Raw genomic sequence first — 14634 nt, forward strand, 5'->3', positions numbered from 1 at the left:
AAGACCAGCCTGGACTATACACAATAATCAAAACCCAACAAGATTCAACTTCACTGTCACACTTGTCATCCTTCCTGCCTAGCAGGCCTAGGCCGTAACTCAGTGCAGTGCTTTCCTGGGTCTGTAGCTCAGCAGTGCAGTGCTTTCTGGGCCTGTGGCTCTGTAGTGCAGTGCATTCCTGGCATTCATGGGTTCAATTCCCTGCTATTGGTAGAAAAGGTAAAATAAGAGCAAGTACTTTCTTGTTTCTTGGGCCATGTTTTTACAATGGGTTACCACCAAAACTCTTACAATGAAACAATAAGAAGTACCACATGGAATACACTGTGTACCAGATAACACTGTTGAAATGGGCAATTCTGAGTGACAGAGAAGAAACGGGATGAAACATGCTTGTACCTGTACTGTGCTCAAACTGGAGGACTGAGGCCATAGCCTTTATCCCTTGATGTTAACTTCTTTGAAAGAGCTGAGCCTCAGTTCAGCCATGGGAATGATAGGACCTATATACCACACCACGTACAGGTGCTCCTCAGATAAATAAACTTTAACCCAAACAGCCACACTTTTATCTGGAAATGTAATTTTTTGGTGAGGTTTCTATGGCCCATTTGCTCCTGCAGGGTGTTTATATACCTGCTCTAGCCCTTTTCAGTTCCTAAAGACACAGAGACCTAGTATTTTAATTAAGCCTAAGCTGGGCAGGTTCTGAGTCCTATTACTTGCCATCCGGTCTTGCCCTGATTCACTCTGGTCCACTTGTCTCCTCATGTCTGCTCTCTCATCCTGACCTCATATTGAATCCTCCTGGTCTCTCCACACCACCTCCCAGTTCTCTACTCTCTTCCACTTTGGTCTCTCTGGGACACCCCCTGTCCCCGGATCTTGCACGTCCAACTCTACCAGCAAGAATGACGCTGCAACAGGATCCTTCTCCACACGTTTATTGGGAGAGCTTGATTGTAGAGGCGAAGAGGCCCCGAGCCCAGAACTGGTGCTGCTTATATAGGCCTAGGAGAGGCGTGTCTCACACCCGGATTGGTTATGCACTATGCCTCATTTGCATGTTCCTCATCTGATTGGCTACTCTCTCTCAGTATCTCACAGTACCTCATTAAAATACCTCATTTGCATGTCTCTCATCTGATTGGTTATTCTCTCAGTACCTCATTATCATACCTCATTTGCATGTCTCACATCTGATTGGTTATTCTCTTAGTACTTTGCAGAGCCTCATTATCATGCCGGGGCCAGGCAGTGTTTTGGTGAAAAACTTTACTGCATAAGCATTGGTCGTTTGCTCAAACTTATGCGTGGTGGCCAGCAGAAGCCTGCGCCACTCTGCAACTGAACATGCGGCTTCCCACACCCGGAATCATTAGTCCCACCCTGTTCTCTTCTGTCCAGCTAACTGGCTGATCAGTTTTTTTGTTAACCAATCAGGGGTGATGGGCAGCAATTTTTACATAACAGACCAGAGATATGCCATGTGTCTCAGTACCTCATTATCATACCTCATTTGCATGTCTCACATCTGATTGGTTATTCTCTTAGTACTTTGCAGAGCCTCATTATCATGCCATTGTGTTTGAACCTTGGGCCACAACCAGATGTCTGAATGCACAGTACCCCAACCCATCCTCCAACATCTATCCTGTTCAGTGGGGGCTGGAGCAATAGCTCAGTGTTCTGAGTTCTTCCTGCCCTTACACACCACTCGAGTGTGGTTCTCAGTGCCCAAGGCAGACAGCTCCAGCTGCAGGAGATCCAGTGCCCTCTTAGGCCTCAACAAGCATTTTTACTCATGTGCACAAACTCTCTCCTCCATGCAATAATTAAAAATAAAGCAATTCTTTTAAGAAAAAGTTTATTTTACAGTGAAACCATGTCACTATTATAAATCCTGGTGCATTCAAGGTAAGGGGTTTTGTACAAACACAAATCATGATACACTTCAGTGATTTTTATACTGTGTCATGTATGTGATATAAAGGCACATTGTACTGAGTAAAAAAAATAAGTGTTAAGTTCTCCAGCTTTTAAATTAGAATTTTATAAAGTGCTTCTTATAAAATCTTACAATAGTAATCAAATAGATACAGTTTCTGCAGCAAAGGCACCTGGGAGGTCTTGGCACTTGGCTTTGTCTCACTTCCCCTTTCAGTCTGGTTATTTCTCAGTCATCTTCTTTCCATTTAAACTTTCCTTAGTAATTCATCTTCTGAGCAGCCAGCCTGTGCACGGAGCCTCACACTGGAAAGGCCAACTGTAAAGGTCTTGGGAATTTGGCAATTTCTTTGTATAAATTGAATGATTTAAATAAAATGGTATTCAATGGGGCAGTAGAGTCCATGATTGGAGATGGTGCTTTAAATATCTGTTTTATCTGTAAGTTTCTGTGCTGTTTTCTCAGAGCCGTCTGGGTATAAGATGATAGGTACCGAGATCCCATTCATTTTATCCACCTGAAGAATTCCTCTGAAATGCAAGATAAGTCATTACTGCCAGCATCACAAATCTCCTCTACTAGGCTAATATATAACAATGCTTCTTCAGGCTACAGTCCTCCTTCCTGCTCATGAGCAAACACACTGAATGACTAGAAGGGAGCAGACCACTGCCTGGTCCTACATGAAGGAAACATAAGTCTTCAAGGCAAGAGCTGGTGTTGCCCTGGAAGGTGTAGGTCGGTGGAAGCAAAGCCCAGGCAGCTTTCCAGACTCTGTCCACAGACACAACCCTGACCACACAATGGGTTTCATCTTGAACCCAAGATCCTATGTTACCTTTTCCAGATTTCTCCCATTAAAACAGCACCTGAGGTCAGTTTCAAACCAATCCAGCTGACTGTATATGTGGTCAGGCTATGTGCTGTGATAACTTACTCTGTATGGCATAACAACAGCAGTTTTCAAGTTGTATCCTGCTCTAAGAGAGTCCATTTTATTATTCAATGCAGCAATTTGCTTCATCTTGGGTGCCAAACGCTGACACAGTGGCTCTCCCTCTTGCTCTGACAACACAGTCCCCATCAGCTGTTGAACCCAGGCCATGGTGCAAAGGCCGAGGACTGAATTAAATAAGTTTACTACCTTCTAACCTAGCAAATGGGCTTAAAACATAGTAGAGAAAGCAAGCCAGTGGTTACCAAGCACCCAGATCCAAGGATGATGCGGGCCCCTTCCCTGTGTCATGTATAAGCCAGCTGTGGTGGCTCACACCTAGAATCTCAACACTCAACTCAGGAGGCACAGGCTAGAGGGTCATTCATGAATCCAGAGCCAGCATGGTCTGCATATGAAGGCCCATCTAAAAACACCCAAACTGGGCTGGTGAGATGGCTCAGTGGGTAAGAGCACCCGACTGTTCTTCCGAAGGTCCAGAGTTCAAATCCCAGCAACCACATGGTGGCTCACAACCATCCGTAACGAGATCTGGCGCCCTCTTCTGGAATGTCTGAANGCGCCCTCTTCTGGAATGTCTGAAGACAGCTACAGTGTACTTACATATAATAAATAAATAAATCTTTAAAAAAAAAAAAAAAAAAAAAAAAAAACACCCAAACTGAACAAGACAGCGAGCAGGGTACCTAAGACTGGATGGCAGCATCCACAAACTAAGCAGTCTTCAGGCCATCAGGGTTAACAGGTAACTGATGCTCCTAACCCTGTTCCTGCCCGACCAGACCTAATGGAACTGCCACTCCCAGGCCCTTTGAGTCTAGGGCCAGCACTGATATTGCCAGCGCAGCCAGTGTCTGAACAGTTAATGGACTGTACTGAAATCTAACAGTGGGCAGTGATTATACAGGCTCTCTGCCTCTTGCCCTTAGAATTCTGTGGCCACTTTAACTCTTTCTTAGCCATTCAGCAATGCACTTCATGACCTATGATGTGAAAGCTGAGAGTCAGAGTAATTAATGGAGTGGAATCAACAAACCTGTTTGCCAGTGGCTACAAGTATCAAATGAAATCAAGAACACTCAGGGTCTAGCCAGGCTTGCTGGCATACACCTATAATACCAGCACTTCAAAGGAGGAGGTAGGGGAATCAGAAGCCCAAGCCATCCTCAGCTACATCCTCAGACAAGTTCAGAGCCAGTCTGGGCCACATGAGACCCTATCCCTCACAAATGGTAAGAGAATGTTGGTGCCTTTCTGTCTTCCCCATGGTGCTGAGGGGAAGACCGCACTGGTCTTCTGATATCAACTAAACGGATACTCAGGAGTTGAGACTAGTTGGTGTGGGTCTCACTGGCTCCAATCACACAGTACTTCCTAGGTTTTCTGTTCATTCTCTGCTCTTAGGAGATCCAGCAAATCTCTGTTCATGGTTGCACCTCTGAGAGTACAGTGATCTCAAGTAGTACATAAATATATTTAGATTCCACTAAAATTAGAAAATAGGCTAGAAAAAGTGATTTTTTTCTCTCACTGTCTGACCCTAGCACTATATTTTGTACTATACAATACTTTCTACCACAGCATATAGTGAAGCCACCTCCTTTTTATAGTTAAGATCAATGATGGCTCGAGACTCTGGTACTTACTTGTTCTCACACACTGGGAAGAGCAGCTTTAACACTGCTATGACTCCTGCTGCTCCCAGAACTCCAACCACCATGACGTCCAGAAACATGAAGAGCACCGGGGCCACACTGCTCCAGAACCGACACAGCGCTTTTCTCAGTTTCTCCATCCACTGGCACATTACCTAGGAAACGGCTTGTGATTAGAAAGGCCTGTTCCACGAACTAAAACTTAAATTTCTGTTTTCTTTTTAGATGGGGGGAGGGGGGGCTCTCTTTGTGGAGCTGCATGCCTGCCTTGCCACTGGGAAATGGCTAGCATGCTCAGGGGCTTGGGGGTGAGCAGAACACAGTCTGTTGTGCTACCCCCTACAACAGTCCGAAATGAGGGTCCTTGGTCTGTGTTTTCTTGGGTGAGAAACACGGGGTCTAGGACAACTGCTGTGGTTCCCAGTCTCCTGTGTACCCAGGCACTGCTGGGTACAGCTGAGAGTTGGGAATGGGGGCCCCGTGGGTGTGTGCTTCCCTTCAGGACATTTACTTGGAGGGAAGGGGAAAGCTGAGCCTCTGATGGGGACGGAAACCAGTTTGGTTCCCAGTGAGTGCTGAGAGTCAGGAGGGGCCAAGAGAAAGAAGACCTCCTCCAGGAGATTTAGGCGTGGCTCTTTATGAGAAAGGCCCATGGTGATCCCTGAAGAAGGGGATGGTTCTTGCTTGTCTAAATTGTTTTGTTTGATGGCGAATGTGAATACACACACCTTACTCAGGGTAAACCAGGGATTGAATACCTTTTGTGGGAAGGAATGCCCAGGAAGGGAAGCTCATTGGCTGAAGACTGGGGACCTCATTAGCATGGAGAAGTCCAGGTTTTTATGCTACATGACTGACTGCTATGGACCTCTTAGTGGGGTGTCATGGTTACATGTTCCAGATCAGGTAGTTTGGTAGGCAGTTGGCTTTACTCCTGCCGTTCTTAATTCTGAGAGTTCCCTGGGGTCTGAGCCTGCTCAACCTTACCAGTTCTTCTATCTGGTGGCACACTCCACTTGCCCTCCATCAGACTGGGCTCATATAGAGACTCACCTGCCTCATCTCCCAAGTGCTCGGGCTAAAGGCATACATCACTGCCTGGCCTCTTGTGTAATGTTTCTGTGGGTTATTTACTAAGATGCCTAGCCAAATTTCTTAATGTTTTGGCTTTGGGTTGACAGAAACAACCTGTGTCTTGATTATAACAGTGGTTACATATGTGTCAAAAGTAACTCAAGAAAAGAAAGAAGGAGAGAAGGAGGGAGGGAGGGAGGGAGGGAGAGGGGGAGAGGGAGAGAGGGAGAGGGGGAGAGAGAGAGAGAGGGAGGGAGAGAGAGAGATAAGGAGAAGGAAGAAGAAAAAGCATGGTTTGGAGTAAGGTAAATAGCTCAGAAATGAGTGCTTCGCTCTCATTCTGCAGTGATGGGTGGGGCATATGTAATATGATAACAAAACTGTATTTTAAAATGCACCTAAATAAACTTTTACAATTTAAAAATGTATCTTCCCGAAACACAGGCAGGCAGGTGTTCGCACGTGCACACATACACACACGCGCGCACACACACACACATCAAGGGAATGTTAATGCTGACTGACTAGTAGACAGGCCTGTCCACTCTTACAGGTAAAGGACAAGGAAGGGAAGAAACAAGCCCCACAGCTTTTAGAATGGGGTGGTCCACTGGTGAATACATGCATGGGCAGTGGTGGGCTGGACTATGAAGACAGTCCCTTTGAGGTTGACCTTTTGGGGGATGCCATGGTGCACACTGCCCCACTAACCTAGAATCCAGCAACCCCAAATCAAGAGTTTTGACCTTCAGTGGGGACTACTGCATAGACCTTACCCATTCAGGGGCAGACATACTAGGACACTCCCTGAACTATAGCTGTAAAGGTCATGTGTGATATAAATGTTCTTAGTCGGTACTGATGTAGCTTCACGTGGAACACTAATGACAGCGTGATGAAATATTTTACAGTACATGATAGAGTAAGCACAGGTTAACCGAAGAGATAAGTTAAAGAGGTTAAGGATTGAGCCAGGGATACATAACTAGTAAATGGCAGGTCACATTTTAATCCTAAACAGCATGCTCCAAATGTAGCATTTCACAGCACTCAATCACTGCGTTCCCGGGAACCTGAGCGCACACTGCACCTGTGCATACACAGGCGAGGGCTAAATGATTAAAAACTCGGGCATGACATGAGAATGAGCTTTGGAACTGAAGATTCCCAACTAATGAAGTCCATGCCGTGCTAATCAGAACCTGACACTATCATTTGATAAAGCTTCCAGAGGGAGACAGGAACACTATGAATACCACAGTAGGATTAAGATAATAGCCGGGCGGTGGTGGGACACACCTTTAATCCCAGCACTCGGGAGGCAGAGGCAGGAGGATTTCTAAGTTCCAGGCCAGCCTGGTCTACAGAGTGAGTTCCAGGACAGCCAGGGCTACACAGAGAAACCCTGTCTCGGAAAAAACAAAAACAAAAAAACAACAAAAAAAAGACCTAGCCAGTGCGATAGCTCAGTGAGAAAGCTGTGCTCAAGCCTCGTGACCTGAATGTGGTTGCTGGGATAAACAGGCAAAGGAGGAGCAAAGTCCTGACAGTTGTCCCTGTGACATGCACAGCACACACATGCCTATGTGCATACACACAGAATACATAAATGTTTCAAAAATAAAATCAACCCCAAGTGAGCCAAGCATGGTGACTCCCATCAACAGAACCAACACTCAGGAGATAAAGACAGGAGGTTTTGCTAGGAGTTCAGCCTAGGCTACAGTCTTTAATAACAACATCAAAACCAAACACATCCATCATTAAACGTGATTAGCTGTTTTGTCTTTATGTTTTCTACTTCATTCTAAAGGATACATTTATCTTCATCATAACCATAACTGCTTCTGGCAGCACAGCAAAAAAATACCACCAAGTATTTGAATTACCTTGTATGAAGATGGAGGCTCTGCTCTAAGAGGAGTCTCAGGCAACTTGCCAGGTAAAGCATTTCCATCCACAGTGGTTTCCACATTCCCCATGAGGTAGTGGCTGGTGGTCTGCAGTGAGCTAACAGTTCCTACTGAAGAGGGAGAAGTAAGTTAGCAAACTGCAGGAGCAGCTGGCCTCTGCTACAAGCCCTGCCAGAGCACAGCAGTAATAGCTGTGAATACGGCACTAACATGCATTTCGCTGTGACAGAATAAGAATTTTATTTACTGAGTTACTACCAGGAAGAAAGACGAACTCAGACCACTATAAGGGGCTACAAAAATTACTGTTTTATCACACAGAAAAGCTACATTTTCAGTTCTGCCAGGCGTGGTGGCTCAGTTCTATAACCCTAGACTTGGGAAACAGGAGCAAATTCAAGAAGTTCAGTTCTCAGCTGCCATGCTGGAACTCCAGCTCTAGGCTCTGATTCTGTTCTGGCCTCTTGGGGTATCCATGTATCCATACACACATACACACACACAAACACACACACACACTTTTCTTTTTAAGTATATAAAGCAAACTAATTTTATTAACATTTTAAATGTTTTTTTTTTAAAATACCTTTTTTGGAAAAGTCAGGAAGCGTGAATAAAATGTCACTGTCTCGAGAAATAGAATAAAGCATGCTTTCTTCCAAAGGAAGGAAATAGCTTGAATATCTGAGTACTCTCTGGTTCTTAACTAAAATGTCAATTTCTGTAACATTCTTTTGTTGAGCCTATAAAAGAAAAAATAAGTACGATTTACTTTAAATAATGCCCTAGAGTTTAAAAGTGCACTTCCCTCCTTTATTTCCTAACTAAGAAATTCATCCTTCTTCCTCCCTCCCAGTCCTACTGTGTCCTACTGTGTGGTATTTACAGCTTCAGCTGCAGCTTCACTTCATTCACACAGCGCTGAAGAGATGGCAACAGAATTACCAACACCACCAAGTGCCTTCTCTTTCTGTCTGCAGATGCTTGGCACATTTCAGAAGACAAAAAGGAGTACGAATGTCAGATTTGTTATGTGATGAGACAGTTTTAGGGTACTGTGATGGTTTGAAAGAGAATGGCCCCCACAGGCTGTTTGAATGATTTGTCCCCAGTTAGTGGAATTATTTGGAAAGGATTAGGAGGCATGGATTAGGATGTAGCTCTTAGCTCCTTCTCTAGGCTCCATGTCTGCCTGCTTACTGCCATGTGTCCCACCATGATGATAAAGGACTAGCCCTCTGAAACCATAAGCCAGTCAAATAAATGTTTTCTTCTTCGGTAAGTTGCACTGGTCATGGTGTCCTTTCACAGCAACAGGAAAGACAGACAAGCACCTTCTTGCTCATCGTTTCAGAAACAAAAGCACCAACATTTGCACACAACAGAAATTGAATGTCTAGTTAGCAAGCACAGTGTCTTACTTGTCTCCCGTCAATCTCCACAACCTCTCCTTGGATGACAATCAGCTGGGAGCTGGCACTGTATGTCACAGGCTTCTCGAGAACTAAGATCCTCACAGTGACAATTCCAAAATAGTGTTTCTCCTCCAACTTTTCCAGATTTTCACTCTTCACTATTAAACAAACAAAAAACAAAAGTAGGGAGATTTTGTACAAAAATTGCCATGATAGCAGTTACTGTATTTGATGATTTCTGTGACATGGACTTGGAATAAGACCATGGCAAATGTGTTTTACTGGCTTCCTCTGTCCTTGACCTTCCCAGTCTCAGATTTATAAAAGCAGAGATGAGCTGGCAAGTCCTTCCAGTGGCATCCAGCCATTGGATAAAGAAACGCTTGCTGGTCTGCAGTCAGAATGTGCCACGTTGCAGTGGCTGCTCGGGTTTCAGTGTTTGCCAGTGAGGAGCAACACAGTGCACGTGGACAGCAAGCTCCGCTCCAGGGAGTCAGTCTCACTCTCACAAAGCCAGCAGTCAGCGGAGGGCACACATGCAAGCCTTTACTTTTTACTTCTTTTCTTCATTCTCTGAATCTAGTAAGTGGCTTTTTATAGCTGGACAGATCAGGGATGGGGAAAGGGAGAGAGGTCTAGCCCTCTGTAATGGTGATGGGGAAAGATCTGAACATATTTTATTGTATACATGTATGGAATTCTCAAAGATAAAGAAAACATTTTAAACGAGAAAGCGGCCAGGAATAGAGGTACACACCTCTAATCCCAGCACTTGGGCAGCTGAGGCAGCATGTGGCTAGCCAGGGCTGCATAACAAGACTTTCTCCAAACAGCAAATTAAGGGACTAGAGAGCTGGTCCATCCATTGCGAGAGCTTACTAGCCTATCAGAGGGCCTGAGTTCAGAACCCAGCATGTGCAGCAGACATCTTACAAACAGCTGTAATAGGATCAAATGCTCCCTTCTAACCTCTGTGGGCACCTGCACAGACAATCTTTAAAACACTTGTAAAGAGGTACACACTGATCAATTTGCCACAACATGAACATTTAGTTGTTGTCTACCAAATATGAGGACTACTTGTCAAAAAGAACACAGATACACATTCCTAAATGCACACCTAGGGGCTTAAACTCATTGTGAGCTGTTAAAGGGCTGTTCCTTTGATCTAGAACACTGGATACCAATTCATTAGCTACTTAGTATTGTCAGTCACCTCACTCAGATTTTCCTCAGGCTCTAGCCATAGCATGCTCACAGTAATTTGGGGCATGTGGCCATGATGTAATTGTGATTAGTGCCCTCTGGGCTTCAGTGCTGTCAGCCCTGAGTTCTCTGGTACTGTCAACCAGCTCTCCTTCAGCCAGACACCTCAGCATCCCTCTTATTGTCTAAGTGGTTTTGTTGTGCTTACTGTGGTGCTGAGGATGGAACCCAGGGAGGGCAGTTCACTTGTTAGGCAAATATCTACCACTGAGCTCTGTCTTCAGCACCTCTCTGAGCTGGGGCAGGAGGCGGGCATCTTCCCTCACTAAGTTATCCAGACCCAGTGATTCTCCTACCTAGGCCAAGCCAGGAGCTAGGACTATGGAAACACAAATCTGCATGTCACTGGCTTAATAAATCAGTGTTTTAGTCCTATTTACTTACTAGTGTCCCTCCCAGCCTGGTCAGCATGTCTAAGCCCACAGCCTGGGGCACAGGAGAAATACAACACAGAGGTACTCTCATACCCTACCGTAGAATAAATTCACAACAGCAAAATCCACTGGTGCTGACTTCCTCCTCACTGCAGTCATCAGCTTTGAAAGAATTTTCTCAGTGATGCTTGCTTCCAGGCATGAATGAACAACCCTGCTTAACTCGCCACCTCAGTGCCAGACAGGCCCAGTCATGACTTCTCACGAGGCACAGAGCACGAGTGACATCTCCCATGTCCTTTATGTTACTCAAATAAAATTATACAGTCCAACAAACACTATTCGATTCTTTAAATAACCAAAACCCTTGAGGTTTAAAAAGAAAAGCAGGGGCTTTTCTTAAGAGCACCTGCTGCTCTCGCAGAGGACCTGGGATCAGTTCTCAGAACCCATACAGTGGCTCACAACTGCTAACCACTCCTATTCCAGAGGATCCAACATCCTCTCTGGCCTTCTTGGGTACCAGGTACACATATGGTACAGCTATGTATGCAGAGAAAACACCATGCACATAAAAAGAAATGAGTCTTTAAAAAGAAGAGCATTTTGTTGACAGATGAGTAAGAGCAATAAAGGAGGAGCCGCACATACAATTACTATCTATCTTCTACAACCGGGATGAATGAGAACGAGGATTCTCCAGCTGGCTAGCCCACACCTATGCCCACAGTTACACTTCTAACCTACCAGCAACTAAAGGCCAGGCCCAGGAAGGAACAAGTAAACCGCATCTCAATAATCAACTGGTTTTAAATGCCTTAGCTATAGAAACAATGTATCACTTTAAGGTCACACGTCACAGCAGAACTAATTTAGTATTATTAAAGACACAGCAATGTTGGAAACAATTCAATAGTACTCACCCATCAAAGTCTGGCAGCGTATTCGGGTTACACCACTATTTACAGGTAAGTCATTTACATATACCTGCCCACGCTCATAGGTTATGTTAAGAACAACCTTGAAATAAAGCAGCATATACATTAATTTCAATGGTTTATAAATGACCACAAAGTCTTCATATCAAATACAGCATCTAACTATGTGTGTAGCAGGTGTTATAGTTTGAATGTGCTTGCCCCTCAAAGACCCATGTGTTGGGAGCTTGGTCTCTCTCTAAGCGGCGATGTTTGGGGGAGGGGGGCCCTCTAAGATACAAAGCTTAGTGGTAGATGTCTAATCCCTAGAACAATGTCTTCAAAGGCACTGTGAGACCCCAGTCTCTCTTATCTGGTATCTGGCAAAATAAATTTGTTCTCCTGTTAGCTCCTATCACTATGGTACCATTTGCCATAAGACCAAAGACAACCAACACCAGCACTATGTTCTTGAGCCTCTGTAACTAAGCTAAAAGAAAACATCAAAAGCCCTTTTGGTTTTGTTTAGGGCTTTTGTTTTGTTTGATTTGTTTTTTTTTAAAGTTATATATTTTTATTTTATTTGTATAGATGCTTTGCCTGCATGCGTGTCTGTGCACCATGTGTGTAGTGCCTAAGAGGAAAACAGGGTGCTGGTCCCCTGGAAGTGAAGATACATGTTGAAGGCTACGCTGATCTAAGGCTTTCCCTGAGGCCCTGATGTATAGCAGAAACATGCTTCTACACTGTCTCTAAACCTGAGCCTGCGTGGCAGAGTCAGGATGGCCTGGAGCCAAGACCTTGGGACAGCTACAGATTCTGATCTTTGAGAACCCGACAGGTCCCACCCTAAGGGGCTACGCTGTGTGTCCCAACCCCATCCTCTGACACCCTTGAGACATCCAGCATCCCCCTTGTGTAGAACTGCTTGGATCACTTCCTGCTGACTTATCCCCACAGTACGGCAGGCTTTTACTGACACAGTACCATGTTTCCCATAAAACAGACACTGTATATCGTAAGCTTGCTTGACATAAGACATAGCTTATGCAAGCCCCCTGATCCCAACTTTTCTATCTTCTTTATCTTCTCATCCCCTCAGAAGCCTGTCACTGGAGATTGACCTGCTGGTCTAGGTCAGCTATAGACGGTTATAAACTGCCATTTGGGGACGTTGGGAATCCAACCTGGATCTTCTACAAGAGCAGTCACTGCTCTTAACCACTGAGCCATCCTTCCAGTCCTTGGTTTTGGGTTTCTTAAGACAGTCTCCCTACTTAAGAAGCACAGGCTGACTTTAATTTGAGGTAAGGCCTTTCTGCCTCAGCCTCCAAAGTGCTGGGATTACAGGAATGAAGTGCTACACCTAGCCTCATTAGCAAAGCCTCATATAGCCTGACATAGATTTCATGTATTTATATATAGTAGCCTGCCTTGGGCATTCCAATGTAATAACAGAAAATGGACTAATACAATCAGTAAAACTTTCTGGCTAAATATTATAGTAAAAATACAATCCAAAGAAGACAAACCTGTTCTTCAGACACTTCCCCACTCTTGCTCAGGGTAGTTACATTGATTTGGATGCCATTCTACAAAACAAAGGTATAGGTTGGACAGATACTCACTTTACATACTGAAAATAAACTGACTGTGCGGGCAAGTTCAAATATTTCTTGGATTCACAAGTGATGATGAAGAATCTCCAAAATTCTAAAAGAGAGGAAATAAGTCCACATCTCTATAAGTTTACAATCACCCAGTACTTCTTTGGTCTCCTGGTGCTTGTCCGCACAGTTGCTATTTTTACCCAGAAGCAATTGCGGCTCACCTACAATTTCATAACAAGTGTGCTTAAGAGTTACAAGGTTGTTGCTGCTGCTTTGTGATTTCTGTATTCAAAAGAGTTCTAGCATAATTCTAAAACATTACAAGCAGAATGAAGAGCTGGAGATGGCTCAAGAGTTATAAAAGCACTTGTTGCAAAACAGGACCGTGGGGAACACTGAATCCACACAAGGTTATTCTGTGACCTCCATCGGTGTACGTCCCGATCCAACACCACACATACATAACAAGTAAAGTTTTAAACATAACAAGTGACATTTATCATGACAGTCACTTCTCTCTTTAGTGTGTTCCTACCAAATAAGTTTCTTGTCATTTGGGGAAAACTCGAATTTTATAATCTCTAAACTTTCTCCTACTATACTGAAGGCCAGTGTGGCAACAAGAGTAAAACATGGGCAGGCATTTTGCAATGGCAGGGTTCTCACAGTAAGCCAGGAATCTGAAAGACTTGTCAGACCTTAGAGCGGTTGAATCTCGTTCCCCTGGGATGTTGAAGCTCATCTCCGACCCATCACGCAGGAAAGGACCGCTCCTCCTCCCCCCACCCCCACGACCACACACACACACACACACACACACACACAATAAAAAGCCCATCCGGGAGGGGATAAACCTTCAGCCTCCCTCAGTCGCTAGCCCGAGTGGCCCCGCGACCAGGAAAGGCACTCCCTCCTGGTCGCGGCCGAGCAGACACAGGTGGCCTGGAAAATTGCTAATTGGGCAACACAAACATCTCCAGGGCCCAGGGCCGGGCCCTAACCCAGGAAGGAGCCATTACAAACGACCGAAGTCACTAGCGATCACGCATTTTCGACAGCAAAGCCTGGCAGGATCCGAACCGAAGCTAGAGCCGCTACGAAACTCAAGTTCGATGGCCGCAGTTTTGACCACACTTTCAAGGACGCCTGCGCGCCTTCCTTGCGTTCCCCTTCGGGGGACCCACCCCGCCCGGCATCCCGGAAAGCCCCACCTTTCTCTCCCGGCGGCCAGACCCGGTCCAGCCCCGCACTCTCGGCTGTCCACCTGCGGGAGGGGGCAGCGTCACCCCGCCCGTCCTCCCGGAGGTCCCGGCAGAGGAGCGGCCTGTTGCGGCCGCCCAGCCCTACCTGCGGGGCTGTGGACGGCGGCCTGGGCGCGTTGGTGGTCAGCCATCCCGCGGCTGGCAGCGCCATGAACAGCAACAGCGGGACGGACAGCGGCGCCGACAGGCCGCCCTCCATCTTGGACAACACCGGCGCGGAGAGGCGGGAGGTGAGGGCGTGGCGG

At 45.6% G+C, this 14634-nt stretch overlaps 1 protein-coding gene across 2 annotated transcripts; it reads right to left on the reverse strand.

The window, feature by feature from the left end:
- Positions 1–1850: 1850 nt before the first annotated feature.
- Ginm1 (glycoprotein integral membrane 1) lies at positions 1851–14634 on the reverse strand. Of its 2 annotated transcripts, none has more exons than XM_029482851.1 (8): positions 14475–14634; positions 13050–13109; positions 11524–11620; positions 8967–9118; positions 8132–8288; positions 7522–7652; positions 4550–4713; positions 1851–2478 (listed from the first exon to the last, which is right to left on the reverse strand). In XM_029482851.1, the coding sequence occupies exons 1-8, from the start codon at positions 14586–14588 to the stop codon at positions 2370–2372; spliced, it is 984 nt and encodes a 327-aa protein (XP_029338711.1). In that variant the 5' UTR covers positions 14589–14634; the 3' UTR covers positions 1851–2369. The 2 variants fall into 2 exon arrangements, with proteins under 2 accessions (XP_029338711.1, XP_021030042.1); XM_021174383.2 differs by having other exon boundaries at positions 7522–7655.

Source organism: Mus caroli, chromosome 10, assembly GCF_900094665.2.
Source record: "Mus caroli chromosome 10, CAROLI_EIJ_v1.1, whole genome shotgun sequence".
In the NCBI taxonomy this organism is placed as follows: domain Eukaryota; kingdom Metazoa; phylum Chordata; class Mammalia; order Rodentia; family Muridae; genus Mus; species Mus caroli.